Raw genomic sequence first — 27,104 nt, 5'->3', positions numbered from 1 at the left:
AAAAGACTGCTGACCCATTCTGGGAAATTACCAAGGAAGTGACGGAGGTGTGATTGATCTGCTACGAGATGTCTAGGCACGTATAGTGTGGGAGTGATGTCTGGTATCTAGCTATATAAACATGGTCATTCTGTTTTGAAAATTGTTAGCAACTGAGGAGTGCAATGACTTATGTTTTTCTCCGTAATTGTAATCTCTCTTTGCTCACCCACTATAGTGATATCTGTGTCGGAATCTGTATGTATCTGATGTAAAAGTGTTTATCCCATTTGTATTTCAGACTGGGCGAACCACAAATACATCCATTGTAAATTCCCTTCTTTAAACTGTCCTTTATCCTCCTTTGCTGCTCGAGCAGCCAGTTAAGTACCTAACGTCACTTCTTGATGTAAAAGTGTTGATGTTTATATATTAACATTCATAGTTAAAGTTTTATAAAGCACAGCGAGGGATAACGCGCAAAACGCTCAGGAATATTGGTGGAGCATATCCACAGGGTTTAGTTAAGGAAGGAAATTTCACAAGCGAATGCGACGAACAGTTCCGGCTATCACATACAACAGAGAGGGCACTGCAGTCACGGAAGTGGGAGGAGCATGATGGTGACTCTTCAGGGTTTAGGACTTCCATGACTGGAGATAGATTAGCATACACTTCGAAGCAAGCATACGTTCAAGGGATATTCTCAAGAGATCATTTTAGTACTTCACAACATTCAATCCAACAAGTGAGAAAGGATTCCAAGAACGGACCATCACAGCGTTCTAGGGATACAGATTTACAAGTCCAGAGAGAGTGAAAGGAGCGTATTAAAGCGGCAACAGCACCACCTGGTGGCATTATAAGGCATAGCAGCCGCTCAAAACAAAAATACAGACATTTAACACACCACAATCGACACAAAAGGAATACTATCTGCCCTAAAGATACAAAGATGGGTACATGCCCAAGACACCTGAAAAATATATATACAGTGGCATTACTGTCCCCTATATGCCCCGACATGTCCAGCTCAAGCAAATAAGGCAAGGCTCAAGTGAGCTAGAAAAGACTGCAGCCTGGCATGGGGGAGGTACTGCTACAAGCCCTGAGTCATTCCATGAGGCACAGTTCTCAACAATTGGCAATCATGGAGGACTGGATTAAGTTCTCCAGAGGAATGGAAGAGCTGAAGGGGATAAGGGGTATAGGAATGGATAAAGGGGGAAGAAAAAAATCCTGCAAGGCCGAGAAAGGCAAGACCCCCCCGGGCTCGCCACAAAAAAGTAAGGGCAAGAGCAAGGCTATAAGCCAGAAAAGAAAAGAACATAAATGGCGTGATGACACCTCTGATAGCTCAGAGGGGTATGACGAAGATTATTGGGGGAGCCCATCGTCGGAGGAAGAGGTAGAAGTGATATCTTTGGAAGAAGAAGAAGAGAGAGCTCCAAAGAAAATGAAAACAGAGGACAAAGAGGAGGCCGGAGATGAATTTGATCCGGGTGCACTCATACACCCTAGGTCCTCAGAATGGAAACTATCGTCCAAGATTGCGGCGCATATAAAAAAAGAGGCTACGAACACAGCTGGCAAAAGAAGCTAGAAACAAATTGAGGGACGAATGCCCAAGGCCACACCTGCCAGAAGGGATCGCAGAAACCCCGGACATTGATGACCACATGGTCACGTTCATGGGGAGGTACGTGAAGGACATAAAGAAAGAATTAGACAGATCCTGGCAATTATGTCAAGATAAGATGCTAGATGTGGTTGGAGATGGCGCAAGAGGCGAAAGGTAAAAATGAACCTATCGACCCAACTATCTTATCGGGTTGGGCCCAGAGGGCTATTTGTCTACTAGGTAACAACAGCGTGATTATGGCGGAAAGAAGAAGGTCAATTCTGGTCAAGATTTATCCCAAACTGAGTGAGTTGGCCACATCTGAGGCAGCAGCTTCAGCGAAAGGGAAGCTCTTTGGAAATGCCTTTATAAAAGAGCTAACAAAATTTCACCAACTCTTATGTGGCGATAGACAAAGCACAAAGCCTCTGTGAAGAGAGTATTTGGCAGACGGGTTTTTGCCAGGACTGGAAGAGGCGGGAGCCGCTCCGCCAGCCGCTTCACCAGTAACAGGTTCCAGAGTGACAGATACCAATGGAAACAGGACGAAAGAAAACCAAACCCATTCTTCCCGTCAAGAGGAAGAGGAAGAGGGCGAGGGTGGAGACACCCTGGAAATCAACAGCAGTCTAACACAGGTGAGAAGAAATGCGCAGGTGTAGAAAACGCAAACGCATATTCCTGTAGTAGAGGGGAGAGTAGCGAAATGTGTAGAGGAATGGAGATCGATCTCAGATGTTTGGATTTTAGACACAGTTCAGGGCTTCCACATAGATTGGATAAGCTTACCAAAACAAGAGAAATGGCTGAAGTTATTAAGGCTCAGCACAGCAGATGAAGAGTTACTAGTTACAGAAATAAGAGAACTAGCACAGAAAGATGCTATAAAACAGGTGACAAACATAGGAGACAGCTTCACAATCAACATGTTTATAGTGAGAGGCCAGGTTACTATTTGTGGAATGGCTCAATAATGTAGATTCGGATATCCATTTCACTTTTGACTATTCAGTCTCTAGCATTGCTCTCTTGGATTTATCGATTTTTGTCAAAGAAGGCTGCCTTCGTACTGAACTACATAAAAAAACTACTGAGAGAAATACCACACTAAAATATGAAAGTCAACATCCCGCTAGCTTACTTCACAATTTACCATATGGTATGTTTTTACGGCTATGCCGGAATTGCATGGACATTACCAACTTCACAAAACATGCAGCAATTCTGGAAAACAGATTATTGGAACGCGGATATCCTAAAAAGCTTATAAAACATTCAAGGAAGAGAGCCCGATATACCAATCGGGACTTACTATTGTTACCCAAATGCAACACTGTAAAAAGGAGGAATTGGTTTGTGTCTCAACTTTCTGTCAACACAGTAATGCCATTAGAGGCATTCTTTTGAAAAATTGGCGTATTCTTAATATATCAGGTACTAGTATGCCGAAACCCCTGTTTGCATTTAAAAAAAGTAAAAATTTGAAACAAAAAATGACCCGCGCCAGCAGAACCATATTAAAAACTCCTTCCATTCGAGATATCAATTCAAATCCAGTGGTTGGACACTATCCTTGTGTTTCTTGTATTGCTTGTAAGTTCTCACAGAAAACTATCTCCTTCACCATGCAAGGAAAGAATTGGGATCTTTGTACTTTCACAACATGTGGGAGCAAAAATGTCATTTATGCCATTCCCTGCCCCTGCCAGTTGATGTATATTGGCAAAACAACAAGAAAAGTCAGCACCCGCATTAATGAACACCGTTCAAAAATTAAAACCGGCAATCTCAATGCCCCCATGGTCATCCACTTTGTGGAGATGGGGCATAAGGCAGAACAAATAGAATGGTTCTGCATAGAAAAAGTGTATGCTCAAACCCAGACTGAAATGCTAAAAAACCTGGCCTATAAAGAACATTTGTGGATTTTCAACTTAAAGACCCTAACAAAAGGCTTGAATACCTTGGAACCATGGCATCTGAGCGCCTAAACAGCCAACCTCTGTGGCATTCATATCTCCGTATCCTAATTCCAATTGCCTTATTCTTCTTTTTCCTTGATTAATGGCTTGAGTCCCTAACGTTAGGGGATACCTCAGATCTGTTGGGCATAAAAGCTTTTAATCCCCTTTTGTGAGCCCTCTTTCTATTTCTATCGCATTGTGTCGTGATGCTATGATAGCACGCCCTTCGTGAAGTTCTGTTCTCAATTTCAATGGTTTAAATCTTTTTTGAATAATGATTCAAGTCCCCAAGCTAGAGTATGCACTAGATTCCTGTGATATAGAAGTAAATGGGTTTGTACTTCTTTGCGAGGCATTCCCAATTTCTATTGTATGGCCCTGTGTCGCTATGGCAGCACATCAACCGTGAACTCACGTGACAGAGTGTATGATCACGTGCTCTCATTGGACGCTATTTTTAGTCGTCATGACACCAGCACTGTGCTGCCGAGCCTTCACGTTGATACGAGCCTACCGGTCTGAAGCCTTTCATCAGCGGGCCGCCCGCCGAGCTACTCTTACCATCTGCTGCAGGTAAACGTGCGTATACTGCGGTACATTGACCATGTGTCATCGTACCATGAGACCGCGAAGATACACCATTTCTTAATCCTAGTGGTAAGCTCAATTGCCTCTATCCCAAATACACCATGGGGATATTTTGTAGATTAGGTGACACCCCCGTTACACTCAGTTAATTTGTATCATGAGACCGCGGAGATACACCATTCCTCAATCTTAATGTTAAACTTAATTGTCTTTATCCCAAATACATTATGGGGATACTTTGTAGATTAGGTGATTTCGCCGTTAAATTCGGTCAATCTTAAACGTGAGGTCCGCCTCTCATAGGCCATTCTTACTGGCATAAATACACACTTATTTGATTGGTCTTTCCTCCTTTGTTGTTTAGAGACGCAATATACCCGTGGGACCCTGTGACTTCATCACGGTCGGTCAGAAGATCTTTGGAGGAGCCAGCTTGTCACCAATTGGACATATTGGGTCAGACCAGCTGTGGCAAAACCTTTGGTCCATCTGCTTCGTTTGATTGGTTTAGCATTAGTTTTCAAATATATGCCAATATATCACAGATTGGAGCCCCATTGCTAGTTTAGCAATCATCTGTGCAGGAAGCTACATCTGGTCGCTGTTTATTCCAATGGCAGTGTTTACAGTTTACCATAAAAGGAGTTATGGATTACCCCCCTTCTTTTGTGCTATGGTCAGTTTCTACTACAGGAACACAATTTGTATCACTTTAGGAAGCCACCGCCCACAGGGCCTGAAAACTACTGTACTACCCTCCACTTTTTGGGGTTACATTGGCCCTATGTTTATAATGCACTTGCACTTTAACTTATGGGTATCTGCGTTGACCATGACTTATCCCCACTGCACCCTGGGACATCAATCCATGATGGTAGCACTTTCTATCTGACACCTGTGGTCCACCTTAGAGATATGTACTTGGGGTGGGAGCAGGTTGTTGTTAATGTTTATAAATTGGTTTCAATAACAATGTAATAGCTCTTTATTTTGGTTTTTTATCTAGTTTTATGTTGTCATACAAGAATAGGGGACTTATGAGTTTATGTTTCACTCTTCTTTTAGAATGTAATCTTTATCACCTGATGAAGACGTTACTTACATTACGTAAACACGTCGAAACCGGTAGAGAAATTTGTGATGAGGTCGCTTTTGGAGACTTCTGGGACCCATCTCAACTGTTGACCACTTGTATAATCTGATGTGGTCATGCATATTGATTGCACACCTTTTCTATGAAATTGATGAATTATATGTTATGACTTTTTACAAGTTTTTATCTTATACCCATTGGTGCTTGGTATGAGTGGATTGATGTATGATGGATGTATGTGGATGAATGTTTGAATGATTCAATAGTATGAATTTTATTTAATTGATGAGATCTTAATTTTTCTGCTATTGCCTAAAGTGCAGATTAAATCATGATTAAACTCATATATTAGAAAATGTATCAGGTCCAATAAAATCCTTTGATACTATATCTTCACATTGTACCCCCTGGACTTTCTTTCCTAGATCAATTGTTACATTAATATCCTAATCCAGAACATGGGGTCCCCTGTGTCTTTCAGAAATATATAGTGAGAGGCCGCCACAAGATAAGGCCGATAGTAAACTTAAGAGAACTAAATACGTTCGTAGTTTACAGACATTTCAAAATGGCGGGCATAAACTTTCTGAGAGACATTTTGCAACAAGGGGATTGGCTTGAGAGAATAGATCTCAAAGACGCTTGTCTGACCATACCTATGACAGCGGAAAAACAGAGATTTCTGAGGTTTCGCTGGCAGGGGCAGGTTTTGGAATTCACCTGCCTACCATTCGGGCTAGCATCGGCCCTTTGGTCTTTCACGAAGGGGATGAGACCTGTAGTGACTTTCCTCAGAGAAAGAGGGATCAGACTAATCATTTATCTGGATGACATTTGTATAATGTGCCAGGACAGAACACTGATCAGGGAACAGATAGAACTTACTATAGATCTGTTACAACAACTGGGCTTCCTAATAAACTGGGAGAAGTCAAGCCTGCAGGCAGAACAGAACAAGAAACTTCTGTGCTTCAGATAAGACACAGTGCAGGGGACGTTAAATCTCCCTCTGAGCAAGGTGAACGACATAAAGAAAGAGATTTGGACCAGATTAACATCAGAGACGATATCCCTGAGGGAGCTAGCGAGAATAGTGGGAGGCCTAGCTTTGTCAATACAGGCGATATTACTGGGACTGCTACATTACAGGGCCCTTCAGAGACTAAAAATCCAACACCTCAGGGGCGGGGGGAGCATCCTACGAACAAAGGATTCCCCTGTCTATAGAGGCAAAAGAGGGAACTCCAATAGTGGTTGCAGCACATGGATGCCTTGAATGGAAGGGCAATATTTGGCTTATCCCCAGACCTAGTGATAGAATCCGATGCCAGCAGGTGGGGATGGGGAGCCAGATGCAGAGATCTGTCGACAAGGGGCAGATGGGCAGGAGATTAATTAAATCTCCACATAAATTGTCTAGAGCTTCTAGTGAGCTCTGTTGCAGTGAAATGCTGGACACAGGAGAGGGCACGAATTTGCATGTTCCTCAAGATGGACAACGTGTCAGCAGTTCGTTATATAAACAGACTGGGAGGAACAAGATCAAGGATGCTAGCGGTGCTACTGAAAGAATTTTGGCATCTGTGCCTACAGAGAGGAATATCAGTGATGGCAGAATACCTGCCAGGCCGTCAAAACAAGCTAGCAGACTGGAACTCCAGATTCCTCAGCGATGCCATCGATTGGAAGCTGGACGAGAGTGTTTTCCAGGCACTGATGGAGAGATGGGCTCTGTGCAGGACAGACCTCTTTGCATCGAGGTTGAACAAGCAGTAATAACAATAAAATAATAATAATAATCCGGAACTTTAAAGAAGGAGACAGATATTTTCATGGGCATAACTTGAAAATAACATAGCAGTTTGGTGAGTATGACCATTGTGGAACTTGGAATCCTAACCATCAGTGATAGAGGTAAGGTATTCCATGAAGTTACCTGACTGCTTAGCTAACATACTTTCTACATTTGTTTGATACATCACATCAAAGTTGGCATTTATTAACACACCCTGATTCCCAAAGGCAGATCTACCATCCCTGATCTATCTGAGCCTGGTAATAGATATAATCATATAATACTGACTTGGACCAATAAATCAGGCGAGATGATATTTCCCCATAATATTCAATTGTGTGCAAAATAGATGGCATTATCATATATGGTTCCTTAATATATAATAGGATGTTGTCTGCATTCACTGATATTACATGGTTTATTGCGGCTGTAGGTATGCCATAGCTAGTATAGTCTGACTTAACTTTAATTGTAATTTTACCTCCATTATAAAAGAAAACAACAAAGGTGACCACGGGCAACCCTGTCTGGTAACTCTTTCAATAACAAGTTTGTTTGAAATAAAATCATTACTTCTAATTCTGGCTACAGGTTCATTATATAACAATTTTATTTAATGTAGCATTAGAGGTCCAACCCCAAATCGATGATGAGTTGCATACATAAAATTCAAGTCAAGGGAGTCAAAGGCGTTCTATGAATCCAGACTGGCCAAAGTAAAATCACTAGGACTGGCATTGATTGAGTCCAGTACCAGAAAAAACACAGTTTTTCCAGAGATAAATCCAGCCTGATCTTCTGAATCACAAAAAGGCTCAACTTTTCCAGCCTATTTTCACAAATTTCACTTAGGATTTTAATATAAGTATTTATAAGTGACAGCTGTCTTTATGAACCACATTTATTCTAAGGTTTATACGGTTTTAATAAAAGTATAATCCTTGTTTCTCTAAGCGAGGACGATAGTATATCCCTATCAAAAACGTTCATATACATATTAGGTGACTGCTGGACCATCAAATCATAGAATGTAGCATAACATTCTATGGGCAACACATCAGGCCAGGGGTCTTACCTTGTGTTTGTTTAGATATGGCCCATTGAATATCTTGTATAGAGATAAGTGAATCTAAAAAGGCAGGACCAGTGTGTGCTAGACAAGGCAGAGAAATGCCTTCTAGAAACATAATTATTGTGTCTTAACCTTGGGTTGGTCTCCCAGTATATAAAGAAACTATGATCAGGTGAGCATGGCAAAAGTGGAAAGTCCGCGGCGGTAATGGATGTACCGGGATGAGGGGCACTCTATGGTGTAATGGGTCTCTGACAACCTGTAAAACGAGAGTGGTGGTTAGTGGACGAGCAATTCGGTCTGCGGCACCATTGGTCAGACGTGTCTCCCATGGATGTCATTTGGAGGTTGCCGGGGATAGCAACTGTGACCTCTGGTGACATCCCTGTGACCCCTGGCACTGTCTCTACGAGCCCTGGTTTAAGAATGCACAGAAAGTGTGGAAATAAAATAAAGCAAATTCTTAGAACCGGCTTTATTTTCAGAATTCGCCCTGTGAAGTTTAAGTTTCCCATGTGCTTTATTTGCACAGGTGTAGCTGTAGATCAGTGTTTGTATATATAGGCCAGGCAGAGTGGATGCCACAAATATTTAGCTTCTTATTTTGAGTCAACTTGATTGTTTTATGTTTCTGTGTCCAAGAATACTCCATGTTTTGTGTTACTGTGGCATAGAATAGTTGCCATATCATATGTTTATGTATAGTGCTTCATGTCTGACTCCTGATTTCTCCTTTTTGTAGGTGCTGTAAAGAAAGGTGTTATTATGAAATGTAATAGTACTTAATCTATCAATGTAAGACAGATGTAACGCTTACCTGGGGTCTTGCGGGGTTGTCCAGATGTTCTTGTGGAGTGTCCCACACCTCTTGCTACCTTAACCACTTGCAGTGTTCTAAAAAGATGCATGGCCATGTTCCAAGTAAAAGGGGCAGGGGTTTGTTAGGTAGGGATGCACCTGGGTGTCTTGTCAGCAGTTGCTATGTGCAGTGAACCCCTGAAATGAGAATGCATGGGTATCACTCTGGTGATTATTACTATTCCTCTCCTTCTAGGTTACAGCTCTATTGGGGGCTGAACTCACCGTTGGATGGTATGGCTTGCTGAGTTCACGACTGCCTCTTCACCATTTACTTCACTGGTTTGCAAAGGCTTGCTGTGGCTTTGGTCCAAGTACACCTGTTGGTGCCTTGTGTATGCTGCTTTAGTGCCTTGCTTATATCAACAGCTTACTGTCTTTTATGTTTTCTTCTCTACAGTTTTTACAGGAGCAGGGTCAATCTGATACCCATTGTGTGTCCAGAAGGGAAATGTAGGTTTTCTGGTTTTGTGAGTAGCGTGGTCACTGGTGCTCTCTTATCAGCACTTGTAATGGAACGCTGACAATATGATTAATTTGCCTTCTTATCTTCTTCTCTGTAAGCCAATGCTACGGGATGGTGGCGAGCACAGAGTTATCCGGAGGAGCGGGTAACTAGGGGCGAGCTTGGGAACACTGTTGCTCGTGCAGTATTACGTGCGAATGCGCTATCATGATTCTGTGTCTTTTTAAAGTAGCATGCAAGTCTAGTCTGTGTTTCTTTAGAGTAGCGGGGAGCACGTGAGCGCTACTGTCAAGGTTCAGGGTTTCTGCAATGAAAGTGTTCAGCAGCTGGCAGTCAGCATTCAATGTTCCTTGCCAAATGTATCTTCATGTTAGTGCTCGGGAGCTGCCTGGTTTCATGTTGGGTTTGTTTACTTAATTAAATATACTACATGTAGTAGGATAGTTATATAATAGGGTGTTAAGTATGCTTTAAACTTCCTGGTTTCATGTTGTATGGTTTTCGTTTGACAAGCTCTTTGCTGCATTGTGATTTCATGACGTTCTGCTTTGGAGTGTTTTTCCTTCAATGTATGGTTCTAAAAGTGGTCAATTGTAGCCTGCCTCTGAAGGCAGTGCCTGCTGTCGTGAAACCTCTCACTCATTAAACATTTAAAGTGCTCATCCTGTTCGAGCCTCATTCTTAACATTTCACAAAGGGTTTCTCCAAGTTTATGCGCAGGAGCGCAGTAAGCTTTGTTCTCCGGTGGTAGTTTCAAGCAAAGGGCGTGGGCCCAGGGTGTGGCTTAAATATCCCTGGGCCCACTGCCCAATATGCAAAACGCTGCTGAGTACCAAGTACTGAGGACTAGTGTGAACCATTTAACTGATACACTTGCGGCTTTAAGCAAATGTATATCTTCTGAGGCAAGGCAACGAGCACCTGTGAGTTTGATGGTGAGTCCAATCACTCTACTAAAGACTCCTCGCCCGCCTGGACCATTGTATGTGGAACGCTGCTGAGTACCAAGTACTCAGGATTAGTGTGAGCCATCTAACTGACACACTCAGGCTTTAAGCAAATCAATATCTTCTGAGGCAAGGCGCGGAGCACCTGCGCAGAGTCCAGCAGTGAGTCAGTCACTCTACTAAAGACTCCTCACCAGCCCGGACCATTGTATGTAGTACGCTGCTGAGTACCAAGTACTGAGGACTAGTGTGAGCCGTCTAACTGACACACTGCGGCTTTAAGCAAATCTATATCTTTGGAGGTAAGACGCAGAGCGCCTGCGAGTCCACCAGTGATTCCAGTCACTCGCCAGTCACGCGCCAGGAGGCACGAGGTGAGTGACCTAATGAGGACTGAAAAGGAAGCACAGAAAATACTATGCCAACCAGCTAGATGTGAATTGGATGTCGGTGAAGGCGGAGACATAGAACAGCGTGAGAGGACAGAGCAAACTGAATGGGCAAAGTCGCTTAGAAATGCTACACTACAAACTATGGTCCCTCCCCATCCTACATGATCTCCATAAGCCCTCCGAGATCCCTCGCCGTGAAGCGGGTAAAACCTCTCTCAATACATCTTTCCCGGCTGCCCGACTGCACTCATCCCCCCAATGTTTGTTTTTCCTTCTGCGGTGCAAGACACAGAATTAGTGCCACTTGTCTTCGGGAACACTGAGACAGACCGGGTAGACCTGCCTAAATCCCGGTCAGCTGACAGGGGCATGATAACTGAAACTACTAAAAACCTCGAATTAGTTGGGGGGAGAGATTCAACACAGGGCGCATCACTCACGGACATGAAACCTATCAACGTTGCGGGGGTGAGCTAACTGAGACTAACAATGATAAATGCACAAAGATGCTGGCTGAAGTATTAGAGGGGATGGAAGAGATGAAAAAGCGCAGTGCAGTACTGCTACCCGACCATGAACACCACAGATACAGCTACCGTTTTTCTGATACCTCTGACTCCCTCTCCCTCTTCACTATTACTAACTGAACCAGCTTTGTTGCAGATAGCGGCTGCGGGGGATCAAACTCAAGAACCACAGGAAAGAGACTACAAAGGTAAAAAAGAGAAGCCAAAAGAAACAAGTGCCTGTAACGCTCACCTGGTTCCCACGGAGGCGCGGCGTCAAAGGCGCAGAACTCTGAAGATGGACAGGAAGGGCCCCTCTATTCTGGCTTCCCTGGCTCGTTGGATACCCTCCTGTGCGTGAAAAGGGAGTATTACCAACTGTGGAACAATGCTCAAGCCTCCCACTCCCTTCCAACCCTCCACGATACCTCCTCCACGATTCCCCGTGAAGTCTCACCTTAGGGTTTGGAAGGATGAGCTCTCCATCCTGCTTCTGATGCAGGGGCGCGTTGAAACCCAGTTACTTCACTGGATTGAGGATTGATGGGAGTTCCGGTAAGCTTGACTGTTCAGGTAAGGCGCTGTAAAAGTTCTGTTCAAAAGTTCAAGCTTAATAATAATGTTCGTTGTCTAATTGCAGCAAGCGCTAATGCTTATGTCTTTTTCTCCTTAGGGGCCGGGGTTCGGAGTGCCGGAGATATGGCGCCGACCCGAAGTGAAACAGTTCTGGATGAGCGCTCAGGTAATGTCTTTGCATTCGCTCATTCAATGTCTTTGTCTTTTTTCCCCATAGGGGCCGGGGTCCGGAGATGCCAGGAAGCGGCAGGACCCGAAATGCAGTGGGAATAATCCAACAGGTAAGACTTAAAAGGAAACTGAGCTTTTCTCCCTCTCACCTTTGTTCTTGTCTTTTTTCCTCTAGGCGCCGGGGCGTAGCTGAATCCGGAAGATCGCTGCTGAAGATGGAAGCGCCTTGCAAAGGTGAGTAAAATGCAGCGCTGCAGCGATCGAAACGAAATGCCTTTAAAATGATGTCTTCCTTTTCAGGGCCGTTGGAGAAATGACTCCGGAATGCAGATTTAGCAGGTAAGGGCTTTTCTTCTCCTATTCTCTTCCTTTCTCCCCTTGCAGGTGTTCCAGGGTGCTGGCAGGCGTGGCTGAAGTCAGGATGCAGGAGCTGACACGGTGAGCGTCCAGCTGCTAGGTGCAGAACAACGCGAAGCATGTGTGGCTGTTCGGGTGGGGTTTAAATAGCCTTGGAAGAAGTTCCTGGTATGTACCTTCCACCAATCAGGTATGTATCCTTCCCCGACCACACCCGAGTGGTGAAGTAGTCCTACAGGTTAAGTAGTCCCATTCAGGCCTCAAGAGGGCCTGGATGAAGCAGCAAGGTCTGCATCAGGTAAGTGTGCACCCAAGCACTTAAACACATATCCTCTTCTATGAGCCTGGCGCCTAAGGCGCCAGGACTGGGGTCCGCTATGAGCCTGGCGCCTAAGGCGCCAGGACTGAGTCCAAAGGGCCCCGACTTGGGCCCGCTGAGACTTCCCTGGGGAAAATGATGTCTGCCTCTGGGGTTGCTGGGCCCGGCCTGGCTCCTTAGAGGTAGGCATCATGACAGTGCCATCTTCGGCTTCAAAATCCCAACTGAAAGAAGGCTCTCGACTTACAGAAACTTTTGATTTAGGCAAAGAGTGGGGGAATGGTCTATGTCTTCCACTGGAAGTAGCGTCCTTCTTAAACCTTTCCGCAACCCCAACTTGGAAACCAAATTACCATCATAATGATCTCCCAACGGAGAACCAAACCTGCAAATAATAATCTAGACAAAAAATGGAAATGGGCTGGCACGCTCCCCAAAAAAGGTCAGGGGAGTCAGGGGGCACAGTAAAGAAATCTTACATAATTGTTGCCACTTTGGACGGGGAGATACTGGAGGGACAAGCGGTCTTCGATACGTTTGTAACGGTTGGTGAATGTTCTTAAGACCTAATACAAGATCAAGTAATGAGAGCCCCAAATAGGAGACTGCATGTTAGCTCCTCGCCGCCCTCCCCTCAACAATCACAGAAAGCAAACCCCAAATGTCAAGGCTGTTCTCCCCTTCTTGCGCAGAACAAGATCAACGGAGGCAATGGGTGGGTTCCCCGGAAGAATCTGCCTAACACAGTTGCCAAAGAAATATGTTTGCCCCAAACCGAGCACTCACAAAAAGAAGACCCTGAGAAACATTCACTGGATGAATAAGTAAGGCTGGACCGACTGAGAAAGAAGTACGCCACCACTGACAACGTTCCACTGGGTTACGGCGAATGGTAACCTTGAAAAGCAAACTCAGTGCCTTAGTGGAGACCTCTTGGGTGAAGACTTGATGCTGCTTAACGTGGCAAAGCTTAAGGGGACGTGTGGGGAGAAGTCCGTTAAATAAAACGGATCTACCAGTGAAAATAACAATACGAAGAAATCAATCGGTAAAGCAACCCAAGACCACTTCACACAGCTTTCTGTAGTGACAATAGCAATGGCACCCTTCATGATGTTGTACGAGGCCATAAATGATACATTGAAAGATCAGACAACTCTTCTTAGTCATAATTCTTGGATACGCAACTGACAAATTCCTCTTCCTTTCTTTTCCCTTGTGGACCCTACAATCTTAAATTGGGCGATAAGGCGATAAGGCGATAAGGCGATAAGCGCAGGGACAAATGTTTCTTTGTGTTAAAGGACATGGAACATACACATGTTGTTGCTTCTGCTAAACAGTTTTATTTTAAACTAATAATGCTAATTTAAAAAAATTACAAAAGAAAAAATTAAAAATAGCATACCTTAAGGACGGTGTTTGTAGTACAAACCATGGGCATACTGGAGAAAGATTAGTCTTGCATCAAAGTGGTGTTCATCGTGGTTAAAGATGTTAGGAAATACATGGTGTGAATGCTTTCTTCTTACAAATATAGTCCAGCCTCCCACTGTCTGCCTCTCAGGGCCTGTGATCATGACAACAGAGGAAGGGCTGCTCAGCCCTGTTGAAATATGAACTTGGAAAGTGCAGTCTACCACATGCCAGAGTTGAGCTTTTAACTAGCTGAGCTATCCAGTTGGGATACACTATGCTGTTCTATCAATTGTGTAGTTAAGAAACATTTATTAGTTTATCTACCCACAAACGTTTACTGTTCCCCCCAGTCCTTTTTGAAACAAAACATAGCACTGCTATTATAAGGTTTCCTAGTGGGCAATTATATATTCCTCCTGCTTATAGGCACTGTAATAATAAGTGTTATGTAATTAAGAAATGATTCACCAAAGCCAATACATTTCCAAAAAACGGTGGAATTGACATTTAAGGAGACATCAGCGGTTTAAGTGCACACTGCTAGGATCTATCAGTGTTCTGCAGGTCACAGGTTTGAATTCTAGCAAGGTCTACTCAGCCATGCTGTTGATCATATAGCTCAAACATGCATGGTCAATGGCATATATGGTCAGCAGCATATATGAACACAACTTCTTGGGGTCAGCCCTTTGGTCCCCCTGATGATGATCCATGTGCGGATAGAAACACGTTGAGGAGTCATGGAGTCCCTTTCAGTTTATTTGTTTGAACTTTTTGATTAAAATTGGATAGATATTTCCTCTACAGACTTGATATGTTGCTAACAGTCTTTCTGTTGCAAAAAGAAACAAAACGTTCTTTGTTTCTTTTTGTTAATACAGTGTGCAGGGTGTTGTCTCAGTTGGCTATTCCTCTGACTTTGCCCGGTACCAGCTGTATGAGGCATTATGTGAAAATGGGTGATACAAGGACAAACAATTGGGTGCCTAAAGTTATGAGGGTTTCATTCATGTGACGAGATTATAACACAAGAAATTGAAACAATACCCCAAAGTAAATGAACATTAGCAACATAAGTCATGTTGCCTTAAAAATGACTTATGACTGCCTGAAACTTAAATGTTGCAATTCTGCCGACTTGTATTACTATAACAGAAGTGCTACATGTGTATAATTGTATCTGTAACTGTAATTATTTAACTGTATATTTGTATAGTATCTTTATATTACTGTAACCCATGTTTAAATGTGCCCAGATACCTCAGGGTTTGGCGCGCTATAGAGATAAACAAACAAACAAACAAACAATCATGTGGATCTGTGGTGGCCCTGAAAGGGGGGGGGGTCACCACAGACAGAAGTTATTAGAGACCCTAATATGCGAGTGCACACAGTGGAGACAGAAGGATAGAGGTGAAGTCTAACTTCCGCTGCCTATGTACCCTCTGATGCTAGAAAGCGCTGGTGGGCCACTTATCTAAATGTGATAGGAAACGGAAATGGAAACTTTACCAATTTCTAGTATGCACCTGTCAAAAAACTGTGATTAGGGAATTAGAGTAATCTCCAAACTGAAGTCAGGCATACTGCATTGACCATGCATTGTGTGGAGTGACTTAGCAGTAAAAAGTGAGAAACATGGCTCGAACACACGCCAAATCAGTCTACTTATGGTAAGAATAGAGTTTAATAACCTGTAGAACTGGCTCGGTGTGTGGATGTTATTAAAAGATAATTGAAAGTTATCAGTTTAGTAAAACCAGGTTCTTTACTAACCCAACCTATACTTATAAACCTGTCAGTTGTTCATATATAATGTGTCAGGAATGAAACAGTGGAAGACAAAATAGAGCTTACACACCGACTAGGGAATGCCAGAAAGGGCACCTACTTCAGTGTGGAAGCAAGAACAGATAATTCCTTCAAGTTCTGGGTCTACCGGTTTCAGTGGTGTTTAAATGGATTTACCCACTTCCTTCAGGACATCATAGTGTTCCAGATGTATCTGGAAACTGGCAGAGGGATTGCTGGTTACTTGAGCCCTCCGTGTGGATACTGCTAGATAGCCCGTGAGGTAGATCAGTGGCCCTGCAGTGAGTTTCCTCAAGCGCTGGGGAGGATGCAAAATTTGGCGCTCGTATGTGTGGCTTTTGAGTCCGCGATAATTTGCAAAGCTGCCTGTGCCGATATTGGAGGCTGGAAAGCAGGGGCTTGAGATTAGACACGCCATATATCTTGAGCAGAGGAAGGGAGCCATGCCCCTGGTAAAGAACTTTTGGGGCAAATCACTACCAGAACTTTAAAACCTAGTCCAGGAGAAGGGAGTCATTCTCTGGGACCAAGAATACTGGCACAACCTTTAGTTTTGTTATAAGTGTAAGGTACAGAGATAGAGACTTTGTACACAGGATAGTGGACATTTGAGTTACAAAGACATTCTGATGACACCCTTAGTATTTTACTTGAGGCAGGGAAACCCCTCTTGGAGAGTTAGGGTCTCTCTTTATTTTCTTGGCTAATAAAGATCTATAGCAATCACTATGCCAACTGTTTGTCAGTCTCCTCCTTCCGCATTAAGTAATGGGCAGAGTAGGTGGTTGTATTGTGGCCAGTGTACCAGTGGCCATGGAGGTGGACACTACTGTCCCCTTGGATTTGTGTATTTTTGTGACACTCCCCTTCCTGGCTGAGGCATGGCCTGTGGCCTTTGCAGCGCTTGCTGGTGCTGGTGTGCCTGAGGTCCTGGCACCTTTCAAGGGTTCCTGGGTGTCTTGTGTGCCTGTTGGGAGACATGAAAGTGTGCGTCAATACCTTGATGAACATGTGTTAGGTGTGTTGTTATGTAGTGTTGTGTGTACTATGGTGTCACAGAGTGCTAGGCCTCTGGGGTGGGGAGTGGGGTGAGCATACTCCATGTGACTGACAGTATGGCAGTATACAGCATTGATTACTGTGCCAGCATAAGGTCATGCGGCTGTAGGACATATCCCACGGTCCCATTGTGCCGTGGGATATGTCCGACAGCCACGGACAAGGGGGTGGCTGTAGGACATATCCCACGGCACAATGATGACATGAAGAAGAGGTGGAACAACCTCAAGGCGTGAGTCTGCACCCTAATAATTTCCATCCAACACAGGGAGACAGCTGTCACAGGTGGAGGAACAGTAGACTCTGTACAGCTGACCTCATGGCAGGAGACTGTCAGCAGCATCCTCCACATTTGTATTTGGTTGTTTTGTATTTGTTTAATATTTATATCGCGCACCAAACCCAAAGGTAACTGGGCGCTTGAGAAACTTAGGAGTTACATACATGTTAACCGCCTTGGAAATTAAATACATATAGGCAGTGTACAATGAAAAATAAATAAGGGACCATGGTTACAGGTTGGTCCTAAACACGAGACAAATATATACAAATATACAGAGTCATAATAAGAGATCCCCGGTTACAGCTATGTCAGGCTGAAGAATGTAGTAGAACAGTGACGTAAAGAACGGACAAGTGAGCGGCAATGCTTCAGGTGGTGAGGTAGAAGTACTGTACGGTAGAGGCATCTTAGTGAGAGGTTTGATACTGAGACAGTTTTTTATTCTGGCTTTGAAAGTGAGGAAGGAGGGTTCTTGTAGGTGTTGTATGGGAATGGAGTTCCATTGTTTGGCAGCTTGGACAGGGAAGCTGGCTCCTCCTGCTGTCTTAAGGTTGTACCTTGGTACCACCAGGCTGAGAGAGTGGGTCGATCTGGTGTTGCGCGAGGACTGGTGTATGCATATTTTGTCAGACATGTATTTGGGGGCTGTGTTTGTGAGGCATTTGTGTGTGATAGCCAAGGTACATAATGTGATTCTCTCTCAAATGGGCATCCAATTGGCGTTGTGTCTAAGAGAAGAGATTCGGCTGGCTCTGGGTAGGCTGAGTGCAGCTCTTAGAGAATTGTTCTGGAGGACCTGGAGTCTGTTTAGGTTTTGTTCGGAGGAGCCTAAGAAAAGTGTGTTGCAATAGTCTAGTTTAGACAATGCCAAAGCTCTGGCTAGAGTTAGGCAGCTGTTAGTCGATAGGTATGATTTGCAGCTGTAAATCAGTTTATTGGTGTATGCTGTGGATGTCGCTAAGCTGCTGACTTGTTTTTTAAGGGTCAATGTGGAGTCTAGATAGACCCCCTATGTTTTTATTTCTTTAGATACTTTGATGGTGTTACCATCGATGTCAAAAGATGAGTACCTAGGGTAAAGTGATGTGAAAGGAAGCAGGGGCTGCTTCCTTTCACATCACTTTGGCTTTGCTGAAATTACCGCAGTTGCGAAGCCGTGAGAGAGTTTTCTGGCACTGTCCTTCATTCAGTTTATCTTAGGTCCCATCTCCCATTTACAGCCTCGGATGAAGAGTCGGTTTAGACTCGAAACACGTGTCAGGCTACTTTGCAAATAAATCCATCGGACTTATAACCACATCTCTCTTCAATTACTTGCAACACATGCCTATAGTGCACTCTTGGGCGCAGTGCGACTGAGAATTGCCTGTGCTCTAATTATCACAAGAGTAAGTGAGCAGTATCAAATAGTTACACAAAGGACAGCAATTACTATGATTCAGGCAAACACTGACTCAAGGTTTTCAAGTAAAAGAATATACATTTATTTTACTCTTCAGTTGTATAACATTACACCTTTCTAAGTAGTTTAAAAATCACCCTCTTAATACACCACACCACTTCCCTTAAATTCCAGACAAGTTAAGCTCACAAAATGAAGTGGGAGCAAAATGGCACTCCAGCAATTTAAAAGGGAGGGAAAGACAAAAGTTAACAGAAATGAATCCACACCAACAGGTAAGTACTCAGGGCAAGCGAACAAGAGAGAATACAATGATAAAATCAAATATAAAAGGTTTACGGATAAATACAATGGTTCAAAGTCTTTTGCTCAAGATAATACAGTTCAGGGTAGTTCGCGATAAAGTTCGTGGCACAGTTTCTGGACGAGGTTGGTTGGTAGAAAAGTTAGTTCAAAGAGAACAGAAGGACAAGCCCTCGGATTGGAGAAAGATTTCAAGACAAGCCCTCGGATTGGAGAAAGATTTCAAACACTTTCACCGCGGCTGAACGAAACACACAACCGGATTTGCACAGTACCTTAAAACGGAGAAGGGGCTGTAGCTGAGGCAGACGTTCCTGTTAGCTCCTGCAGGCTCACGGTTCCTGAAGCGACTGTCAGACTGATCAGAAGTAGGAAGACTGGAGGGTCCTGCACTACCCATGGAAGAATCCAGCACCAGTGCCAAGCAATGAATAAAAGGTGCGCTCCTTCAAACCCAAGCAGGGTCCGAACTTCCTGGCTATCTGGCCCACTGTAGCTCTGTACAGCGGATTCGACCAGAGGAGGGGTCCTGGCTTGCAGTTTGGGTGAATTGGTTGGTCATACCAGCTCAAGGGAAGAAGTTTCCTGGAGGATCTTCTCTGTCGTCGGATTCTGTAGATTCGGACCTGCAGCAGGGCTTCTCCGGGTGGTTCAGTCGTTGTAGGGGTCCTCTTCTTCCAGTTCCTCATTGGTTCTTGCTTTCCAGTGGTGACTCTATTCTTCCAGTCCCAGAGACCTGCTTTTTATGCAGTTTTCTCCCATTCATACAGCCTGGCTGTCAATCGCACAGCAGGGTGGCTGGCCTGGCAAGGCCAGTCCCCTTCAAATAGGAGTGCGACTTGGGTTACCAAGGGAACCCATGGCAGGGGTCCTAAATCCCCTCCCTCACATCCTGCCTACCCAGACTCTCAGGTGCCTAAAGGAGGGCTTCTGTGCAGAAACCCGCTAAAAAGCGATGAACAAAGGGACCAAACCTGGTTTGGCACGCAGAGTAAAACATGAGAAAGACTTTAACAAAAAGAAATGGCGAATAAACCCGGCCGGAGCCAAATTAAAATGTATTTGGTCAAGCGGGTTTATGTTTGAGGCTTATACAATAGCTTAAAACATTACCACGTTTATATAAGATAATCGTGGTAGAAAAGTTAGGGTAGATACCACTGCCACCAGCCAAGTCTTCATGTTAAGGGAGCGAAACAATGCTCCAAGAGGCACAACCAAAAAGGGATAAGAGTTAACCCTTTCCAATACTCCATGTAAGATGGGGTGTACTGGATATGGGGTTTAAAGTGTTTAAGGTAAAGTTAATGGCAACTTTCACTTTTCTGGGGGACAGCAGTCAGCCCCAGAAAATGGAGTCGGTGGGAAGTCTCAAAGACAACCCTGCGTCAATGCACTGAAGGTCCTGTGTAACACACATAAAAAATATGAGGCCATGGAGTAGGTGAGGCTCCAGTGCTCCAGATCACACAAAAAGTGAAAACACACACAGCAAAACACATGTAAGAGTGGGAAAAAAGCTCACATTCTTACCAGGTGAAAAAAATAAATCCTAGAAATCCAGCAAAGCTGCTGAGGGACTCATTAGGTAAGGGAAATCAGCCATTAATGAGAATTCTCCCTAACACTGACGACACTATTCGCCAAGGCCTGCAGCCTTCTGATCGCTGTGGCCAAAGCAAATATTGTAGTTTTTCACAAACCAGGAAGATATACAAAGCAATGCAGCTCATATAGGCCGGTTTCTCTCATAAATTCTGATGGTAACATTTTAACGAAATACTTGGTGGCTGTACTGCAATAACTACTGCCTAAAATGACCCATCAGGACTGAACTGTGTTCATAATTAATAGACAATATGAGACGACTATTAAATATTATAGCTGGCCTATTGGAAGCAGAAGACTCTATACTATACATCGATGCCAAAGAGGCCTTCGATAGAGTTATATGGGAATATATGTTCCAAGTACTGTCCAGTTTCGGCATTGTGGGCTATATTCTGAGCATGATCACATTGTTATACTTGAAGCCCAGAGCAACAGTTGTGCCCAATGGCTACACCTCTCCCCCCTTTCGGCTACATACAGGCACACAGCAGGGCTGCCCAGTATCCCCATTGCTTAATGCCCTCACTATAAAACCCCTTGATATTAAATTCAGACAGGACACAGCAGTTAAGGACATAAGAGCGAATGAGACAGAGCACCGAATATCACTGTATGCTGACAATGTCCTCTTATACAAAGTTCCCAAACATTACTGAGTCATAAATATACTAGAGGAGTCCTGCCCCATAGCAGGCTACAAAATGAACTTTGAGAAATCAATGGTAATGCCAGTTAGAAAAGTGATTCCATAGAATTTGGGTGGTGGGGTCCCATTTAAATTGCAAATGCAGCCGATAAAATACGTAGGAATCCAGGTCATTTCCGACCTGGGGAACTTGATTCAACTACATTGGGTAAAATTAAAACTAATCCAGAAAGATGGAATGCTCTCCCATTCTCCCTGACATAGCGTATTAACGCAGTGAAAATGAATACCCTGCCCAAACTGGCCTACATAGCACAAATTATTCCCATAACCAGCCCCCGCCCCATGACTCATGACATGATGATACACCAGGGATAGTACTCATTCATATAATTCCATTTACTGTCCTCAAGACAATTTTGATTGATTGTAATTCATGCATTCCCTGTAGGATTAGAAAAATGGAAACAAACACTCTCACAAGCCTGTGGCTTTGAGAGTTGAAGCTGTAAGAAAGACATCTTACTCAAGCGGCAGACAGATCTTGGGAACTCCATGCAGGATACATATAATAGAAGTGTCAAAGAGGTCATGTTCATAGTGTGTGGGCAATACACATACAGAGTGGGCTGTAACATGGGATCAGAAATGTAATTGTTATCAAACGCAGATTTAAACTCCTGATAGACCAGAAGGGTAATGGGAGGAAGAGAGCTACGCATATAGACTGCAGACCAACCAACGCACTGCGCGTATAAATAAAACATTGCTAAGTATGGCACACAAAAGGAAGCCACTCCAGGAATAAGTATTGCTTAATTAACTTCCCTGAAGGTTCAGTATCAGTCATAACCCGATCAATACAAGGGTTGTGTCATACCATGGCAGAGTCTCCCCCCAAAAGACAAACGACAAGTGCCATCTACATGCTAAGTATTTTTACCTTTATATGCTTGATAGTGCTGCATGAACAGACCTAGACATGGCGTCAATATGTTCCTTAGATTTGGATCATGATTATGAAATGCTCTATGTATGCCTTGTTTCTATTGGTTGATGGTTTTGATCACTTTTGTTTCCAAGATGTTATGAAAAGACTACTAAGTGATGGTATCCCATATGCTTATGTGCTTTCTGTACTTATGTTTGTTTGAAAATCAATAAAAGTTTAAATATTTTTTAAAAAGGCGTTGGAGTAAAGTTAAGTTATTATTGACTGAAATTATTTTTTCCTCGTTACCCCCTTTGAGACTAGGGAGGGGTGCCTGCTCAGCAACACCCTCGCCCTAGGGTCTTGGGCAAGCAGTCCTCACTGGGAGTGAATCCCCATTACAGGTTGCGAACTCCCAAGGCAGAAGGACGAGTCCTGTGAAATCTGTACTCTTTGGCTATATGGGGCCGCTAAAGTTAGAAATGTATTAAAAGCTGTTTTATTTAACTGACAACCCTACTGAAATGTAACATTTTATAACCAGAAGCCTGTTACCTCTCGTAATGTGTCAAAGCCTTTTGATTTGTCTAACGCCCATGCTAAACCCTCTTCTGACTTAATAAGAACTAATCAGAAGCACGTTATTTACTGGCACCAAGACTCCTATACCAACACGAGTTCCTTATTTGGAGGAGGAGTTTCGCTGACATTGAAAAAAAATGCAGGGGAGGGGCCACACGGAGCGAACGCTGTCACTGGAGTGTGGAAGGCACGGAGCCTGGAGGCAAAACCAAGCAGAAGACGGGTGGGCACCTCACCTGCAGAACCCTGCAAGTCCAGGAACACAGGGCATGGGGCAACCTGTCTTACTCCGGTGCTGAGAAGTCCAGAGAGAGAGAGAGAGACAGACAAACTCTGACGAGGCACTGAGAAGGCTGTCACTGAGCAGCAAACAGACATAACCGCCACCGAAGCCGGCAACTCTGACCCTGCCTGGCGGAAGCATCATGAGGAACCAAGTATGCGGGCCGCGCAGGAAGAAGGGAAATTGGCGATTGAGTGTTAGCAAAGGGGAATCCACATCCAAAAAACGATCTAAAACAGGACGAGTATTCCTTAGAGAGACAGAAGAAACCCAAAAAGAGAAAGTCAAGAGAATTATATTAGGAATTCCCAAGAGGAGAAAGGGTCGGAAATCCTGGCTGGAAGCTGCAAGGGTAGCACAGAGGCTGGAGAATCCACAAATAACCTATACTAGAGCCAAAGGGCCATGAGAAAGGAAATTCAAACCCTGATAATCTAAAACAGGACAGGAGTCCTGAGAGAGTAATGAATCTTTTGTAACCAAAGCAGTTTCTAAGCACGGGACCAGGATTGGAACCTGTGTTGCTCTGCGTTGTCTTGCTTCAAAGACAAACACGTTGCCCCTGAGCTATCCTCACAGCCCCGGGGATACTCAAGTATCCCAAAGTAGAGTAGTCAAGAGAATCACATTTGCAATGCTCGAGAGGAGAGAGGAACGCAAACTCTGGCTGGAAGCTGCAAGTGGAGTCAAGAGACTAAAGAGCCCGTAAATAGCCTATAGCAGAGCCGAGGGGTCCTGAGAGACATAAAACCTGACAATATTGAAAGTCAAGAGAACAGTGAAATAGAAAGTGTGATGCCCATGTTACACAGGAGGGGGAAAACTCGAGGGAGCAAGGTGTGCCAAAGAATAAGCCCCTGGTTGAAAGCTATAAAAACTTTGATAGTTGAAGGAATAAGGATTGTGTGACTTAATATGGTTTTCTGAGCAGAATATTTAATTGAACTGAATTTTCTTTGAACATTGACTTACACTGGATTTTCCTTGCAAGATTGTGGTGGAAATATTAGTCAGAAATCGTGTCCCAAGAGGAACATTTACCTTGATTCTGGTCTGAAGAAAGGGGGTTGCTGCCTGCTATTTGAGGGTTCCTTTCCGTATCTTCCAACTTGACATCTCTCAGTAGAAAAGTCCCAAATCCTTCTCTGGGTTTCAGTGGACTTATCTATGCCAATGTGATGAAGAAGATCTCCTTGGTTGTCTGTTTCACTTGCGTTGGGGTCCTAGACCCTTCTCTCGTTTTCAGCGGACTTATTTCTGCCACTGGTATGAGGAAGATCTCTTTGAATGCTTAGTTCACTTCTTTTAGGGTCCCAGATCCTTCTCTGATGGCCAGTGGTCTTATCGCTGCCACTACAATGAGGACATTCTCCTCGGATGCTAGGTTCATTGTTGCGAGGGTCCCTGACCCTTCTCTGGTGGTCAGTAGTCATATAGCTGCCACTGCGATGAGGACGTTCTCCTCAGATGGTTCTTACTACTGGGCCACGGAAGAACCTCTCGCGCCTGCCTCTCTCCCACCCTGTGTCCCTTTCGGGTCTCTCGTACCTCCTGGTACCTTTCTTGGGACTTTGGTATGCAATCGGGGATTCCTGGAACTGGGGTCCATCTCTTTGGTTCTTTGGGCTTCTCTCCGCTACTTCCGAAGCATTGCTTCGGCTCTCGGCTGCACTGATCGGCTCTCTTCCCCTGCTTTGGGTCTGGGTCCACTCCAGCTGGACCCATGGAAAACTCCCTCAGTGATTCGCCTGCGTCCTCCGTCCTTCTCCGGTCTGCCGACAGGATTGGAAACTCCCGCAGATGGTTTCCACACCTGTTGCCTTTTCCAGCTGGGCTTAACAATTTCTTTAGTTCATCGTCACTTCTTATACATTGTTGCCAATCCCGCCCTGGTGGATTGCCAAAGTCCTTTGTTTCTTTTGTCAGCTTGATGTTCATGCCTCTCGGGCCGCCTCGTACCAGTACAAGCACAGTCAGTCATCAGGTTTGCTGAGCTCTTCTTCATCCTAGTCCTTTCTGCTTTGGCTGTATCCCATGTATTACAATAATACATTGGTCTACTCTTAAGGAAGTGGCTTGCAATCGAGGGGGGCTAAGAAATGTTGGGGTGTGTTGATACTCAACAGGCTGTACCATAGGTGATTGTCCTTGTCTCCAGAGGGGGAGTCCCCCTCCCATGATGTCCTCCTGAATTAAACCACCCCTATGTGGTGCAAAACAACCCAGCAGTGCACCCACAGCCTTTGTGTCTGTTTTTAGTGCTGTGGTTGGTGGTCCTTGCTAGAATCCTAGGGCCATCAGTGTTGCTTAGGACTCCTTTCAGATAATATTAATGTCTGTCCTATTGTAGGGATTTACTGGGCCTTGATTGCAATTTGGAATGTTTGATTACATCATCCATGATTACATCATGCATGTGTTGCTTTAATGAAACTACTCTCATTTGTATTTATTTCCATAAAACTATCAATTTCTGACCAGTACAACGTTATTTAAGCTCGCAATTAGGTTGTTTAAACCAGCCTAATATCAGAATGGATCTGTACTTCTTAGTCGGCTTGTCATGGTGTCATTTCAGCTTTTCATTGAGATGAATTAACTCCGAGTTGGTCCCTTAATGGTTTTCACATATTTTTGCGCTAATTTTAAATTGGGCGTTAATTCCATGGAGAGGACCACCGCCGCTAACAGCTGCATAACTGCATCCCTCTCTGTGAAATTTCCTGTTGGGACAGAAGAAAAACCATGGGTATCTGAATGGTCCTGTTTCCAATGTCTTTTTATACCTGCAACAGGAAAAAAGGCAGTCGTGCACATGCATGTTGTCCGGCAGTACAATGTATCCCTATGTATTGTGCATAATTTTACAGGTTGTAAAAAACAAGCAGAATCCAAAGGGATTCAACCCACTCTGCCCAAATAAAAATTAGCGGTGGGTAGACATGCTGCCAAATTTCCTGCACCAAGTTAGAATAAGAGGCAAAGGGGATTTTCCACTCTATGCTCTAACTCCACCCATAAAATCCAATTGAAATGGCATTAAAAGAATTTGACAGACAGGGTGCTTGCCTACTCCTCTTGATTATGTTCTGAGTAATTTAATACAAGTTTCAGAATGAGCTAGAGTATCTTTGAATGGCAATGTCTATTGTTGCAGAAAGTAATAATGTCACAAAACAATGTCATTTAAACTAACAATATATATATTATTCTTAACATTCCTACCTCAATCTGGCCTATTTGATCTGTTGTCAAAACACCTCTTTCATTCAGTCTTCTGTACAGCAATGTAGTTAAAGGGACACTTCTGACAATAAAAGGAAAATAGGACTGTAATATTCGGGAATGTGTGTTGATATCAATCTTTCCACCATCAGCTCCAACTGAAAAAACAAAAATGTGTTATAATATCAGAATCACAACAATTAATTTGAAGACATATTACATAGAAATACTAAGAAAACAAATACGTTGTAATAATAGACACTAAATAATAGTGAGAATAAAAGTAACATCTCCATTTATTTTTAGCACAATTACTGCAGCGCTAACTGCGCTGCAGAAATTGCACTGAAAATGGGGGGAAAATCAGCACATTCATGCCCAGCTCAGAGCTGGAGGTGAGTACTCCGACTTTTTCCCAAACTCAGGATGGGCAGAGCGGTAATGCAGTGGTAAGAGCACTACCGCTGCATTTTTACTGCTCTGCCCAACTCGTGATGAGGCCCACTGTCTTGAGTTTACACCCTGAAGGTGATGTTGATTTCGGAATTAGGAGGTTGACTTCCGGATGCCTTCATTGTCTTAGCCCCAACCCACTAACTGTTTACTCCTACGAGAAACATCATGCCATCCTGCTTCTCTCCAGGGCTTTTTGACTGAATTCTGCTATTTAGAAAACAATCCTTCTAAGAACTTCATTCCACGTAGATTCGGACCGTTAACTTCTAGATCAGTCATAAAATGCCATCTGTCCAGTCCCAATGGATAGTTGATTCCCAAGAGACCATGGCAGCCCTATTTCAGTTAATTATTAAATCTTTGAGCTCCAATGCACAGGAAAATATGT

At 43.8% G+C, this 27,104-nt stretch overlaps 1 protein-coding gene across 1 annotated transcript in view; it reads right to left on the bottom strand.

Annotated features, from left to right (window-relative positions):
* LOC138511607 (uncharacterized) overlaps positions 1-27,104 on the bottom strand; it is a 242,072-nt gene that overhangs the window by 173,832 nt on the left and 41,136 nt on the right. The window contains exon 2 of the mRNA XM_069627394.1: positions 26,261-26,418. Within this exon, the coding sequence (XP_069483495.1) occupies positions 26,261-26,418 (158 nt within the window). The remainder of the gene's footprint in view (positions 1-26,260; positions 26,419-27,104) is intronic.

Source organism: Ambystoma mexicanum, chromosome 6p, assembly GCF_040938575.1.
Source record: "Ambystoma mexicanum isolate Mex_15411 chromosome 6p, UKY_AmexF1_1, whole genome shotgun sequence".
Lineage (NCBI taxonomy): Eukaryota > Metazoa > Chordata > Amphibia > Caudata > Ambystomatidae > Ambystoma > Ambystoma mexicanum.
Note: the sequence above shows the minus strand (reverse complement) of the source record. Positions and strands in the feature narration are given on the sequence as shown.